At 50.0% G+C, this 15,918-nt stretch overlaps 1 protein-coding gene across 2 annotated transcripts; it reads left to right on the top strand.

Annotated features, from left to right (window-relative positions):
• Positions 1–81: 81 nt before the first annotated feature.
• Positions 82–15,918, top strand: DXO (decapping exoribonuclease). Of its 2 annotated transcripts, none has more exons than XM_081183221.1 (7): positions 82–332; positions 3,986–4,377; positions 6,634–6,863; positions 9,776–9,995; positions 13,225–13,360; positions 14,434–14,528; positions 15,516–15,918. In XM_081183221.1, the coding sequence occupies exons 1-7, from the start codon at positions 318–320 to the stop codon at positions 15,655–15,657; spliced, it is 1,230 nt and encodes a 409-aa protein (XP_081039347.1). In that variant the 5' UTR covers positions 82–317; the 3' UTR covers positions 15,658–15,918. The 2 variants fall into 2 exon arrangements, with proteins under 2 accessions (XP_081039347.1, XP_081039348.1); XM_081183222.1 differs by lacking the exon at positions 82–332 and adding an exon at positions 410–621.

The following is a 15,918-nucleotide window of genomic DNA, read 5'->3' as shown; positions in this document are numbered from 1 at the left end:
GCTTTATCCGCGGGAGGCAGAAGGCGGGCCGCGGTCGCCACCTGCCGGCCGCGCTTTGCGTGGCACCTCCTGGGGTGTTTGTTTGTGTATGTGTGTGTGGGCAGGAAATGGGAAGGGCGTTGACTTCGCCTCCCGACTGGCGCCCTGTGATGACGCCATCGCCGCGCGGCCTTACGAGCCGAAGGAACGGAACGCAACGATTGTTTTGAGCAAGATGTCGGGCGCTCGGGTCTTGTTTGGCTGGTGACACAAAGGAGACGCGCGAGCTGCGTCCCCGCCTCTCTCTCCGCCGCAGCGCGAATCGGCGGTGTCCTGCGATGACGTCACAGAAGGTAGGTACGGGAGCCGGGTGGGCTCAAAAATGAAAGGCTGATTTTTTAATTTATTTTTTATGGAGGGGGGGGGGTGTCTTTCCCTGACTGCAAGACGAGGAGGAAGAGGTCAAAAAGCATCTTTGGGCATCTCTCCCAAGTGGGTGCTGGTGTGACCAGGACTCCTGGGTCCCTTGCGCAAGAGGAAAGTGCGTGTGCATGAGCGCCTGAAAGTGCTGCGCGCATTCTCCCGGGGGGAGCGCGCCTAGGTTTTGCGGCTGAAGACTGCGGGGAAGAAGGAGGAGGAGAGGTGAGCCGAGGTTCCCCCCGCGGTCCAACATTTGACATTCGGAGGATTGGGTGGAAACTTGAATGGGAAAGAAGAAATGGCGGGAAAAGAGGGACGGAAGCAGCCTCCGCTTGGGTTGCTGGCTGCACCGCCAAGCCGTCGCGTCTGCTTTGCGTGCAAGGAGGTCCGGGGGTTCAACAAGCCCCTGGCCTCGGGGGGCTGGGCTGATTAAAACCCTGGAAAGCCGCTGCTGCAAGTCCCCGCGGAGTCCGTGTTGCAGGCAGTTCCTGACCTGGATGGAGGAGTGGCTGCATGACCACTAGCATCCATTGACAGCCTTGTTGTTGTTGTTGTTGTTGTGGAGGAGTGGCTGCATGACCACTAGCATCCATTGACAGCCTTGTTGTTGTTGTTGTTGTTGTTTAGTCGTGTCCAACTCTTCGTGACCCCCTGGACCAGAGCACGCCAGGCACTCCTGTCTTCCACTGCTTCCCGCAGTTTGGTCAGACTCATGCTGGTAGCTTCGAGAACACTGTCCAACCATCTCGTCCTCCGTCGTCCCCTTCTCCTTGTGCCCTCCATCTTTCCCAACATCAAGGTCTTTTCCAGGGAGTCTTCTCTTCTCATGAGGTGGTACCTCGGGTTGCGCTGTGGGTTAAACCACAGAGCCTAGGGCTTGCCAATCAGAAGGTCGGCGGTTCGAATCCCCGCGATAGGGTGAGCTCCTGTTGCTCGGTCCCTGCTCCTGCCAACCTAGCAGTTCGAAAGCACGTCAAAGTGCAAGTAGATAAATAGGTACCGCTCTGGCGGGAAGGTAAACGGCGTTTCAGAACGCAGGTGAGAAAAATAACCCATTTACTCAAGTCGAGGTACATACCAAACAAATTCAAGCAACTGAATGTAGAGGTAAATTGAGGGTGGCGCTGTGGGTTCAACAACAGAGCCTAGGACTTGCTGATCAGAAGGTTGGTGGTTCGAATCCTCGCGACAGGGTGAGCTCCCATTGCTCGGTCCCTGCTCCTGCCAACCTAGCAGTTTGAAAGCACGTCAAAGTGCAAGCAGATAAATAGGTACCACTCTGGCGGGAAAGTAAACGGCATTTCCGTGCGATGCTCTGGTTCGTCAGAAGCGGCTTAGTCATGCTAGCCACATGACCCGGAAGCTGTACGCCAGCTCCCTCAGCCAATAAAGCGAGATGAGCTCCGCAACCCCAGAGTCGGTCACGACTGGACCTAATGGTCAGGGGTCCCTTTACCTTACCTCGGGTTACAAACACTTCAGGTTACAGATGGTTCAGGTTACAGACTCTGCTAACCCAGAAATAGTACCTCAGGTTAAGAACTTTGCTTCAGGATGAGAACAGAAATTGCGTGGCGGCAGCGGCAGGCCCCATTAGCTAAAGTGGTGCTTCAGGTTAAGAAAAGTTTCAGGTTAAGAACGGACCTCTGGAACGAATTAAGTACTTAACCCAAGGTACCACTGTAATAATAATTATTATTATTATTGGCGGCTCCCAATCGAGTGTTAAAAACAATACAGCCTTAAATATTAAAAACTTCCCTAAACAGGGCTGCCTTCAGATGTCTTTTAAAAATAAGATAGCTGCTTATTTCCTGCTTATCTTATCAAACGATACTTCCCTTCTACTGGGAGAAAGCGCCCCTTATAACGCAGCCCAGCATTGCGACTGGCCTGCCAGAAAGGATTGTTGCAAGGGCATCAGAGATGTTCCCACAGGGAAGTGGATAGCTCTGTCGGTAGAGCAGGAGACTCTGTCTCAGGGTCATGGATTTGAGCCCCATGTTGGGCAAAAGATTCCTGCATTGCAGGGGGTCAGGCTAGATGACCCTGGGGGGATCCCTTCCAACTCTGTGATTCTATGATACAACGAGGCTGAGTTCGTTCCCTGTTGTTGAATCTTGTCCCCCCCCCCCCCCGGTTTCCAGTGGACATGTATGTAAAATAGTGTTAGCTTTTATTTTTGTAAGCTGCCATGGGTAAACTTTGCCTTGAAAGGCATAATGTAAAAATTTGAAAATAAAAATGTGAAGCATTTAATAAAAAGCTCTGTAGGAGAATACCTGTGTGTGTGTGTGTGTGCGCGCGCATATTTGATAGCTCATAAGACTCTTTAATCTCAGAGTTTGAGTCCCATGTTGGGTGAAAGATTCCAGCACTGCAGTAGGTTGGACCTGACCACTGGTCCGTCAAGCTAAGGATGATGGGAGTTGCAGACACAAGTTTGGGAAAGTCTGAACTACCGTATTTTTCACTCTATAAGACACACCAGACCGTAGTTTTTGGAGGAGGAAAACAAGAAAAAAAATTTCTGAATCCCAGAAGCCAGAACAGCAAGAGGGATCGCTGCGCAGCGGAAGCAGCAATCCCTCTTGCTGTTCTGGCTTCTGGGATACCTGCGCAGCCTGCATTCGCACCATAAGACACACACACATTTCCCTTTACAGTCATACCTCGGGTTGAATGTGCTTCGGGTTGAGCGCGTTTGAGTTGCATTCTGCGGCAACCCAGAAGTAACGGAGCACGTTACTTCCGGGTTTCGCCGCTCGCGCATGCACAGACGCTCAAAAATGACATCACGCGCATGCGCAGAAGCGACAAAACACGATGTGCAGATGCACCGTCATGTCTTACGTTGCATTCAGGATGCGAACGGTGCTCTGGAACGGATCCCGTTCACATCCCAAGGTACCACTGTACTTTTTAGGAGGGAAAAAGTGCGTCTTATAGAGCGAAAAATACGGTAGATGATCCTCGTGGTCCCTTTCAACTTTGCAACTCCGTGAATTTAATAGCAAAAGCCCCACAGTTTAAAAGTCCCCTTCTTCCCTGACAATTTAAGACGTGCCTTGAGAGCAGAGAGGGGATTCCCAAACACAGTTTGTGGGTGTGACTTATAAGAGAGCCACTGTGGTGTAGTGGTTAAGAGCGGTGGACTCGTAATCTGGGGAACCGGGTTCGCGTCTCCGCTCCTCCACATGCAGCTGCTGGGTGACCTTGGGCCAGTCACACTTCTTTGAAGCCTCTCAGCCCCACTCACCCCACAGAGTGTTTGTTGTGGGGGAGGAAGGGAAAGGAGAATGTTGGCCGCTTTGAGACTCCTGAAGGGGAGTGATAAAGCGGGATATCAAATTCAAACTCTTCTTCTTCTTCTTCTTCTTCTTCTTCTTCTTCTTCTTCTTCTTCGTGCTGAAGGATGTGATTTCTGAGCGCATGTTCTTGTTGAGAGGGGTAAGCAGAGCATTAAAGGAGCAGAAAAGGAAATTGCGTGTGTGCCCGCTGTGCCCCGTTTTCGTCACGCGCTTATCTGACCACGCAAGGGCGTCTTTTTCAGTGTTTTACCATCGCTTTCCCTTGTCGATTGCAGTCCCTGATGAAGACCGCTCTCGACACCAGGACTCACGACCGGGAGGATGACGCCCCCAGAGACTGCAGCGCCAAGCGCCAGAGGAGCGACGCCAAGGCTCCCCTCACGTTGCCCGTCACGCCGTCTCGCTACGATGCCCCTTTCCCCTTTTACCGGCGGCCGGCTCAGCTGGGACACTTTTCCCTGGACGCCCAGCGCTGTTACCATGGGGACGCTCGCCGCCTGCGCTACTATGCCCCGCCCCCTGTCGAGGGCCCCTCCCCTGGCTTCAACCTGCGCGACGGCTACCGCGACCGCTATGTGAAGCAGGATGAGACCGTCCGTGAGGGGCTGGAGCACTTGCTGAGGTGGATCACCCAAAACCGGAAGCAGCTGCAGACTGAGGACAAAGGGTGAGGAAGGGCACGATTCTCAGTCTGTCTCTCCTTCCTTCCTCTCCCCGCATAAGAGAAAGGAAGGCTTAATGGAGGATCAGGTTATTGGAGACTAGTATATATATATGGACTATGTTTCGCCTCCGCCATTCCGGCAGTACTCTGCCCACGTTGTTAGGAAGCTGCTGCTTCTTTTATTTATTTTTATTTATACGGCCTAGGATCCTCGTACCTACGGGACCGCCTCTCCTGGTATGTCCCACAGAGGACCTTATGGTCTTCAAATAAAAACATTTTTGAGATCCTGGGCCACAGGGAGGTTAGGCTGGCCTCAACCAGAGCCAGGGCTTTTTTGGCCGTGGCCGCGATCTGGTGGAACGCTCTTTGTCACAAGAGACCAGGGCCCTGTGGGACTTGACATATTTCCGCAGGGCCTGCAAGACAGAGCTGTTCCACCAGGCCTTTGGCCAAGGCACAGCCTGACCCCCTCCTTTGGCAATCTTCACAGAACTCTAGCCCAATGGTTGCCATCAATTTGATTTGAATTAATTTTATAACGAAATGATTTTAGAATGTTGTATTATTTTATTGTTGTTAGTCGCCCTGAGCCCGGCTTCGGCTGAGGAGGGCGGGATATAAATAAAAATTTATTTATTATTATTATTATTATTATTATTATTATTATTATTATTATTATTAAGTTTGTGTGCTGCCCTTCATCGAAATAAGTAGCTATCTTCTCTTTAAAAGACATCTGAAGGCAGCCCTGTTTAGGGAAGTTTTTTAATATTTAAGGCTGTATTGTTTTTAACACTCGATTGGGAACCGCCCAGAGTGGCTGGGGAAACTCAGCCAGATGGGCAGGGTATAAATAATAAATTATTATTAATATTTATTATTATCCATAGATCTCTGGGCGGTTCACAGCATAAAAATGCAATATAAAAGCACAAATAATAAAAAACAGGGGTGTGGGTTTTTTTTATAACCCCCCCCCACAAGTCAGACCATCTAATATGGCATTGCTTTGCCTTGAGTGGAAATGGCTCCCCAGGATCTAGGGCCAATCCACTTGGTCCTTTTAAATCGGGAGGTCGACGATCGGACTGGAGACCATGCACTTGTAATGCGAGTGCTGCTTTGTTGAGCAATGATCTTTCCCTCTGTGTTTTGCCTGGCGCCTAAAGGTGTGCAAGGAAGGCACCAGGTGAGCCTCGCTGGGGAGAGCACTCTGCAAATGGGGAGCCGCTGCAGAAAAGGCCCATTCCTGTGTCGCCACTATCCATACTAAAATAATAATAATAATAATAATAATAATAATAATAATAATAATAATAATAATAATAATAATGATGCCACCCATCTGACTGGGTTGCCCCAGCCACTCTGGGTGAGTCCCAACAAAAAAATAGTAAAAACAAGATTAAAAAGGTAAAGGACCCCTGGATGGTTAAGTCCAGTCAAAGGTGACTCTAGGGTTGTGGTGCTCTTCTTGCTTTCAGGCCGAGGGAGCCGGCGTACAGCTTCCGGGTCATGTGGCCAGCATGACTAAGCCGCTTCCGGTGCAACAGGACACCGTGACGGAAACCAGAGCGCATGGAAATGCCATTTATCTTTCTGCCACAGCGGTACCTTGTACTGGAGTGCTTTTTTAAAAAAATCATTTTTATTAAGTTTTTCATTTCAACAATCCAATCAAATCACATTAAATATTCCAAATTATACATATACATATCAAATAATCCAAATATTCTGCCAAATTATACATTTTTTATTGGGACTTCCCATGCTTCAAGTTCGGGGGGGCTCTGATCATCTCATGTCTCGACTGCTTTTCATAGTCTGTACTGGCGTGCTTTTGAACTGCTAGGTTGGCAGAAGCCGGGACAGAGCAACGGGAGCTCACCCCATTGCGGGGATTCGAACCTTCGATCGGCAAGCCCCAAGAGGCTCAGTGCTTTAGACCACAGCGCCACCCACGTCCCTATGTCATCCATCTGACTGGGTTGCCCCAGTGGCTCACAACAAATAAATTAGTAAAAGCATGATACGACAGCACACGCTGAAAACTTCTTTGAACAGGGCAACCTTCAGGTATCTTTTTAAAACCATATGCAGAGAGGTGTCTGCAGGTTCCTTTGTGCCCATTAGGGCTTCCTTGGTGATCCCTGCTTTCACCAGAGTTTGACTTTGGCGGCCTTAGAATACAGAGGAACGGCCCCGGCAGCTCCTGCTTTGCTCTTTTTAACGGTTTTGTCTCTCCCCGCTTTGCAGGCGGCCGCTGAATGCCGACTTTGTGACGTGGCGGGGGCATCTCACCAAAGTGCTGACCACGCCCTACGAAAATCAGGACGGTTGGCTGCTGGCGGTGAGCCTCTTCCGCGGGACCCTGTACATCAGCGAAGTTGAGACGGAGGCCGCCCGGAGGCAGCGGGAGCAGCGCACGGACCTGCTGAAGGAGCTCATGTACATGGGCTACAAGTTTGAGCAGTACATGTGCTCTGGTAAGGATGCCAGAGGCCTCTAAACCATAGCTGTCAACCGTCCCTTATTTGGCGGGAAAGTCCCTTATCCCAGCGCTGTGTCCCACTGCTGTCCCTTATTGATGATGTCCCTTAAATTTCCCGGGTTTCAAAGGAAGCAGCTCCTCTCCCTCCCTCCCTGCCGGTCAGGGAGGCTCCAACTGTGTTGCTTGGCTGCGTTGCTCAACCAATAAGGAGTCTAAGAACGACTGGGGGGGTGGAGCTTGCATGCCTTGTGCTGGTCAAATCGGCCGCGTTGCCTGGGGACTCGCCTTTGCTCAGCGCTTCCCAGCGGAGAGGTGACGGTGGTTTTCCTTGCTGCATCCCCTTTGCCGGGTTGCTGCGCTGTGGGAACCACCGCTTGAGGCTTCGTTTGGCTGCTGGGCTGGCTGGGCTTTCTGCCTTTGGCTTGGGAGCTGGTTGACTAAAATCCTTTATTTTGGCTACTGGTCCCTTATTTTCGAGGCTGCTGGTCCCTTATTTTCAAATCTGTAAGTTGACAGCAATGCCTGGTCTGAGCATACGGCTCGGTTCTGGGCAGCGGTATTGAGAGCCAATGTGGTGTAGTGGTTAGCGTGTTGGACTAGGACCTGAGAGACCAGGGTTCAAGCCCCCACTGGGCCACAAAGCTCGCTAGGTGACCCTGGGGCAAGTCACTCTCTCTTGGCCTACCTTACAGGGATGTTGGGAGGATGAAATGGAGATAACCACATACGCCGTCTTGAGCCCCGTGGAGGAAAGGTGGGATAGAAATGTAATAAATGAATCAAAATCGGAGTTTTTCAGTTCAGAGCCGCGGTTCTTAAACATTTTTCCTCTGGGCCACACTTTCAGAATAAAAATTTGCTCGTGCCTTGGCAATTTTTTAAGCGATTAAGAAATACATTAGAAAACACAGCTAGGATTGTTCTCGGCCTCACTTTATGCTCTCATTTTGAAGCGATATCCATATTTTGCAAATAAAAACGATTATTTCTATACTGTACTACATTGAAATGTTGAAATGTTTGATGGTCCTTGAATTTCCCCACCATGCTTACCATCCTCTGCTGCCATGCCCTTTGAGAACCACTGTTTTAGAGTAAAGTTGAATAATAATAATAATAATAATAATAATAATTTTTTATTTATACCCCGCACTTCCCGGTTCAAAAACTGGGCTCAGGGTGGCTAGCAACAAATTTAACACACTTAATTGTAAAAGCAGCATAAAATACAGTATAAAAACATGAATAACAATAAAATTCAAAAAGCAATTTAGGGGAAATAAGCATCAGATAATAAGTTGTAGTTGGGGCATAAGACGGGTAGAATAATAATAATAATAATAATAATAATAATAATAATAATAATAATAATAATAATAATAATAATAATAATAATTTATTATTTATACCCCGCCCATCTGGCTGGGCCTCCCCAGCCACTCTGGGCGGCTTCCATAAAAACCAAAAATACAATAAAATATCACACGTTAAAAACTTCCCTGAACAGGGCTGCCTTAAGATGTCTCCTGAATGTCAGGTAGTTGTTTATCGCCTTGACATCTGCTGGAAGGGTGTTCCACAGGGCGGGTGCCACTACCGAGAAGGCCCTCTGCCTGGTTCCCTGTAGCTTTGCTTCTCGCAATGAGGGAACCGCCAGAAGGCCCTCGGCGCTGGACCTCAGCGTCCGGGCAGAATGATGGGGGTGGAGACGCTCCTTCAGGTATACTGGACCGAGGCCGTTTAGGGCTTTAAAGGTCAGCACCAACACTTTGAATTGTGCTCGGAAACGTACTGGGAGCCAATGCAGGTCTTTCAAGACCGGTGTTATATGGTCTCGGCGGCTGCTCCCAGTCACCAGTCTAGCTGCCGCATTCTGGATTAGTTGTAGTTTCCGAGTCACCTTCAAAGGTAGCCCCACGTAGAGTGCATTGCAGTAGTCCAAGCGGGAGATAACCAGAGCATGCACCACTCTGGCGAGACAGTCCGCAGGCAGATAGGGTCTCAGCCTACGTACCAGATGGAGCTGGTAAACAGCTGCCCTGGACACAGATTTGACCTGTGCCTCCATGGACAGCTGTGAGTCCAAAATGACTCCCAGGCTGCGCACCTGGTCCTTCAGGGGCACAGTTACCCCATTCAGGACCAGGGAATCCTCCACACCTGCCCGCCTTCTGTCCCCCAAGAACAGTACTTCTGTCTTGTCAGGATTCAACCTCAATCTGTTAGCCGCCATCCAAAGGCTGCATGGGGTGCAAAAGTGGGTGTGCCTTTCTCATCATAATAAGATCTTCAGGTTCATCCCCTTTAAGCCTAAGGGTGAGAGACTCAGGATAAACACAGGAAGGGAGTTCTTTAGTGCATAGTTGAACTATGGAACTCACTGCTGTAAGATGCAGTGATGGCTGCCAACTTGGCTGGCTTTAAAAGATCAGACAGATCCACTTTGTGCCTCTTTTGCCTCTGGAGAACACTCACTCTCAAGCGCGGTCCTCAAAAGGGTTACGCGGCCCTGATCAAATCCAAGAACCAATTAATGAGCTTAAAATATACTTCTAACCTGTTGAGGCGTCGGAAGTTGTGTGCTGTGTCTTTCGCTAGGGAGTTTTTTCCCCTTTCTCAAATGCGAAGATGGGAGTAAATGTCTCCTTGTGAGAGCCAGTGTGGTGTAGTGGTTAAGAGTGATAGACTTGTAATCTGGTGAACCGGGTTCGCTTCCCCGCTCCTCCACATGCAGCTGCTGGGTGACCTTGGGCCAGTCACACTTCTCTGAAGTCTCTCAGCCCCACTCACCTCACAGAGTGTTTGTTGTGGGGGAGGAAGGGAAAGGAGAATGTTAACCGCTTTGAGACTCCTTCGGGTAGTGATAAAGTGGGATATCAAATCCAAACTCTTCTTCTTCTGCTCCAGATACTCCAGACGGGACTCCGGATCCGACGGGGGTGGTGAACACAAACGAGGCTTTCTGCATCGTGATCCGGACCCGCCTGGGAACCCACTCGCTGCTGTTCTCGGGAGAGGTGGACTGCACGGACCCCCGGAGCCCCTGGCCCGACCCTCCAAGCTGCTACGTGGAGCTGAAGACCAGCAAAGTCATGCACAGCCCGGCTCAGAGGAAGAGTTTTTACAGGTGAGGTGGGCAGGGAGATGAAAAGCAGGGAAACTATGGAGTCTTCTCCCTTTCCACAAAAAAAAAACCAGGTACTGCAAAGATGTTCCAGAACTACAACTCCCATCATCATCATCATCATAAATTTTTATTTATACCCCGCCCTCCCCAGCCAAGACCGGGCTCAGGGCGGCTAACAACCAATAATAAAAACAAGTTGATTAAAATACAATTTAAAAAAGATTAGAATACAACATTAAAACATTAGGATGCAGCCTCTTCACAGGAGGAGAAAGGAAAAAGAAAGAGGGGGAGGGAATCAAGCTGATTCTAAGCCAAAGGCCAGATGGAACAACTCTGTCTTACAGGCCCTGCAGAAAGAAATCAGATCCTGGTCTCATGAGACAGAGCGTTCCACCAGGCCAGAGCCAGTGTTGAGAAGGCCCTGGCTCTGGTTGAGGCTAATCTGACTTCCTTAGGGTCCGGGACCTCTAGGGTGTTGCTATATATGGACCTTAAGTTCCTCTGTGGGGCATACCAGGAGAGGCGGTCCCGTAGGTACAATGGTCCTAGGCCGTGAAGGGCTTTAAAGGTCAAAACCAGCACCTTAAATCTGACCCTGTACTCTATCGGGAGCCAATACAGTTGGAAAAGCACTGGGTGAATATGCTCCCATGGCAGAGACCCCGTGAGGAGCCTCGCTGCAGCATTCTGCACCCGCTGGAGTTTCTGGGACAGCTTCAAGGGCAGCCCCGCGTAGAGCGAGTTACAGTAGTCATGACTATTGTCCATGTTGCCTAGGTTCTGATGGAAGTTGGAGTTCAGTATCGCCTGGAACTTCAGGGATTCTCCACCTTTGCCTTAAACAGGCTTCTGCCTTCAACCAGCCTAGCCATAATGCCACCCAGGCCATTTTTCCGGAATGCAAATCTCAGCTTCTCTTTCTAAGACTCAGAATAAGGTGCAGGAGAGTCCCGGCCTGTCTCTACAGCAAAGTGCAGGGGATCTTACTAGGATTTTTAAAAAATGTGTGCTTGCTGGTAGCTCTCTCACCCTTAGTAACTTCCCACCCTGGAAGATGTCTTCCAAGTTTTAACCACTTTCTCAGTCAGGGGACTGGACCTCTTACTCTCTTGCTGATTTGTTGTTAGCAGAGGGCTGGTCTTGCAGCCTACATGCAGGCAGCTGCCTGACTGTGCTGGGGAAAAGGAGGTGGGTCTGGGTGGTATCTCGGAGTGGCCGCCAAGACCATGTAACACATTCAGGGGCTTTGGGCTAAATGTGCATCAGTATGCGGATGATACCCAGCTCTACCTCTCTTTCAAATCAGAACCAGTGAAGGCGGTGAAGGTCCTGTGTGAGTGTCTGGAGGCGGTTGGAGGATGGATGGCAGCTAACAGATTGAGGTTGAATCCTGACAAGACAGAAGTCCTGTTTTGGGGGGACAGGAGGCGGGCAGATGTGGAAGACTCCCTGGTCCTGAATGGGGTAACTGTGCCCCTGAAGGACCAGGTGCGCAGCCTGGGAGTCATTTTGGACTCACAGCTGTCCATGGAGGCACAGGTCAATTCTGTGTCCAGGGAGGCTGTCTACCAGCTCCATCTGGTACGCAGGCTGAGACCCTACCTGCCCGCGGACTGTCTCGCCAGAGTGGTGCATGCTCTAGTTATCTCTCGCTTGGACTACTGTAATGTGCTTTATGTGGGGCTACCTTTGAAGGTGACCCGGAAACTACAACTAATCCAGAATGCGGCAGCTAGACTGTGACTGGGAGCAGCTGCTGAGACCATATAACACCGGTCTTGAAAGATCTACATTGGCTCCCAGTATGTTTCTGAGCACAATTCAAAGTGTTGGTGCTGAACTTTAAAGCCCTAAGTGGCCTCAGATCAGTATACCTGAAGGAGTGTCTCCACCCCCATCGTTCTGCTCAGACACTGAGGTCCAGCACTGAGGGCCTTCTAGTGGTTCCCTCACTGCGAGGTTACAGGGAACCAGACAGAGGGCCTTCTCAGTAGTGGCACCCGCCCTGTAGAATGCCCTCCCATCAGATGTCAAGGAAATAGACAACTATCTGACTTTTAGAAGGCATCTGAAGGCAGCCCTGTTTAGATAAGTTTTCAATGTTTGATGTTTTATTGTGTTTTTAATATTCTGTTAGGAGCTGCCCAGAACGGCTAGGGAAACCCAGCCAGATGGGCAGGGTATAAATAATAAATTAATATTATCTAGTTTTCAACATCATGATATATCACCAGGTATATATCATGATGTCTGTTGTAAGAATGGAGCTATGTAGAGGCACTGGCTGGCTTCACAGTTTTCCCTGCTTCTTGATTCTTGCACAACACACACCATGATTCGCAATATATTGCCAGGTCCAAAATTATGAAGCCGATAGCACAATATGGACTTCAAACCGGTTTGGGACAATATATCACCCAGCCTTAATGGGATGATGGCCTAAATAAGCAAGGGACCAGTGGCCTTTTCGGTGTTAAAGGGACCCTGATCATTAGGTCCAGTTGTGGCCGACTCTGGGGTTGCAGCGCTCATCTCACTCTACTGGCCGAGGGAGCTTCCGGGTCATGTGGCCAGCATGACTAAGCCGCTTCTAGTGAACCAGAGCAGCACACGGAAACGACGTTTACCTTCCCGCCTATTTATCTACTTGCACTTTGACATGCTTTTGAACTGCTAGGTTGGCAGGAGGAGGGACCGAGGAATGGGAACTCACCCCGTCGCAGGGATTTGAACTGCCGACCTTCTGATCAGCAAGTCCTAGGCTCTGTGGTTTAACCCACAGCACCACCCGCATCCCTTTTCAGTGTTAGTGGACTACAACTCCTGCCATCCCTGGCCATTGGCTATTCTGCATGGGGCTGATGGGAGCTGGAGTCCAGCAACATCTGGCGGGCCCTAAGGGGTTGTATCCTACAAAGAACTTCTGTCTTTGTAACAGGACTCTCTCCCCCCCAAAAAGCCTCCCCCCCCCATCCACTTTAAGAGGTTGGGGGAAATCTCCAGAACAGGGGGGTGTGGCACATGAGGCAAGGCGAAGGAAGTTGATGACTTTGTTGGACGCAGCCCTTAGTCTCCACCCCCCAAGACAGGCCTCGAGTCTGTTTCTGAGCATAGCATCAGTACTTGGGGAGGAAGACGGCCGAGCGCTCGTCAGATCTCAAGGAGGGCAGCCAAAGAGGACGTCGGGCAGAGGGAATGGATGAGCCAGCTTCTCTCTTCTTCCCAGGCACAAGATGATCAAGTGGTGGGCTCAGTCTTTTCTGCCCGGAGTGTCTCGGATCGTGGCCGGGTACCGGGGGCCAGATGGCTCCATCGTGGAACTGGAGACGTTTGAGACGATGAAGATATTCCAGCTCATTAGGGTGAGTCCAAGCCCAGGAGGAAGGGCAGCCAGGCTGAGATCTTAGATTCCTCCCTTTCATTCTAACCTTTCCCAGCTCCAAGGGAAAAGGTGGGGCAGGTTGGTGCACTAATTCTTCCTCCAGAGCGGCTCTCTATAAGGGTTCATAGAATCATACAGTTGGAAGAGACCACAAGGGCCATCTAGTCCAACCCCCTGCCAAGCAGGAAACACCATCAGAGCACTCCTGACATATGGTTGTCAAGCCTCTGCTTAAAGACCTCCAAAGTAGGAGACTCCACCACACTCCTTGGCAGCAAATTCCACTGTCGAACAGCTCTTACTGTCAGGAAGTTCTTCCTAATGTTTAGGTGGAATCTTCTTTCTTGTAGTTTGGCTCCATTGCTCCGTGTCCGCTTCTCTGGAGCAGCAGAAAACAACCTTTCTCCCTCCTCTATGTGACATCCTTTGATATATTTGAACATGGCTATCATATCACCCCTTAACCTCCTCTTCTCCAGGCTAAACATGCCCAGCTCCCTTAGCCGTTCCTCATAAGGCATCGTTTCCAGGCCTTTGACCATTTTGGTTGCCCTCCTCTGGACACGTTCCAGTTTGTCAGTGTCCTTATTGAACTGTGGTGCCCAGAACTGGACACAGTACTCCAGGTGAGGTCTGACCAGAGCAGAATACAGTGGCACTATTACTTCCCTTGATCTAGAGGTTCAACAGGTGATCGGTGGTTACAGGGAACCCCTGTGAAACTGCGCTCAGAGTGAAAGTGCATCTTCCACAGAGGTTGCTGTAAGAGCCAGTCAGCCGGCAGACTTCAGGCTTGATGAATTGCTTGTTCACCTGAACTCCCAAGGTACGCCGGGACAAAGCATTAGCTTAGGTACGGAAGCACAGGTGGTCAGGTGCGCACTTAAGCACTGAAAACACACACCTGTTCCTCTCAGGCATTGGCTTTCAGCATCAGAGCTGTGTTTGAGGAAGGCTGAACTAGATGGACCAAGGAGCCAGACTCTGCCTAAGGCAGCTTCCCATGTTCCAGGTTGTATCACCCCTAAAATAACCTCCCTTCTTCCTGGGCAGGAGGACCCGGGCTGCTGGAAGCCGGCGGTGTGCATGAACTTTTGCGCGGCGTTCCTCGGCTTTGTGAAGAAAGTGGTGACTGAAGACAATCCGAAGTAAGTACCGTATTTTTTGCTCCATAAGACACACTTTTTTCTTCCTAAAAAGTAAGTGGAAATGTCTGTGTGTCTTATGGAGCCAGGGGCAAAAAGCAGATCATGTTTTGTTTTGTTTTTTAAAAAAAGAGGGAAGTAGGTGTTGAAACAAAGCCGCTAATAAGCAATCAATCGGGGAGGGAGATAAGGGAAGCTAGCAATAAAGGAGACTGCCTGGGAAGGGGGAGATAAAGACAGTGAACTTGCAAGGAGAGGAGATAGGAAGACTGAAGCAATGAGGAGAGAAATTAGAAGAAAAGGAGGAGCAAAAAACTGCTCCAGCTAAGGAAAAGACACTAAGGCAAACAAGTGGGAAGGGAGTGTTGAAAGGAAGCAGCTGATAGGTAAGGGAGGGAGGGAGATAAGGGACGCTAGCGATAAAGGAGGCTGCCTGGGAGGGGGGAGGTAAAAGCCCATGGATCCTCAGGATTTTTAGGTTGGGTCACCCCAAATTCACCATCAGATCCCATAGCATGTCCATGGCTATAGCCTGCACCAAAAAAATCACGCATGCACTGTTTTGTGGGGCTGCAGTGGCGCAAAAACGTGGTTACAAAGCATGGATCCACATGAATCCTCAGGATTTTTGCATTGGGTTACTCCAAACTCACCATCAAATCACATGTCTGTGGCTACAGCATGAACCACAAAAATCATACACCCACTGTTTCGTTCAGAATTCTTTTTTTTCTTGTTTTCCTCTAAAAACTAGGTGTGTCTTATGAAGCGAAAAATACGGTAGTCATGGTGGGTGATGCCAGTGGGAGTCTGCAGTCCAAACACTAGGAGGGGGAGCAGGCTGATGACGGCCGGTTAAGTAGAGGAGGAAAACGAAATGGGAAGACTAGAGTGAACGTGGGACTCCTAGCAAGGGAAAGGAAACTCCTTGGCTTAGTCTCCCTTCCAGAGGAACCTCACGTTGTACCTGCTGCTTTCTCCTTTGTCCAGGTTGGTCCACCTCTTTGCCTGGGAGCCTGGCCACCCTGTCTCCTTCACGGTGCACCGGGACTCCGAGCACACCTTCCTGCCCGACTGGTACGTGGAGGCGCTGAGCAGCGAGAAGCCCTCCACTCCGCACATCCCAGACTGATGGGCTGCAGCTGGAGGGAGAAGCTGGATTTTTTTTTTTTTGTATCTTGAGTGGGCAACGCAGGGCGGGAGGTTAAACACACACACGCAAACACACACACACACACACACACACACAGACAGACACACACAGCAGACCCAAGGAGGCTGGCACTTGGTGCTCAGAATGTCAGGGACATGCCTGGGAGGGCCCCCTAACCCCCCCCCCCCATCATCATAATGAAGGAGGGACAGGGCAATAAACTATTATTGTAAACACAAA

Source organism: Podarcis bocagei (genome assembly GCF_964188305.1).
Source record: "Podarcis bocagei genome assembly, chromosome: 2".
Classification (NCBI taxonomy): Eukaryota; Metazoa; Chordata; class Lepidosauria; order Squamata; family Lacertidae; genus Podarcis; species Podarcis bocagei.
The sequence above is the reverse complement of the archived record's forward strand: the minus strand, read 5'-3'. Positions and strand labels throughout refer to the sequence as shown.

What these genes read in the sequence shown, in the direction of transcription:
- DXO (XM_081183221.1), top strand. An exon ending in TGAGCAGTACATGTGCTCTG is followed by an intron (nt 6,864 to 9,775) that starts GTAAGGATGCCA and finishes CTTCTGCTCCAG; the next exon opens with ATACTCCAGACGGGACTCCG. An exon ending in GTGACTGAAGACAATCCGAA is followed by an intron (nt 14,529 to 15,515) that starts GTAAGTACCGTA and finishes TCCTTTGTCCAG; the next exon opens with GTTGGTCCACCTCTTTGCCT.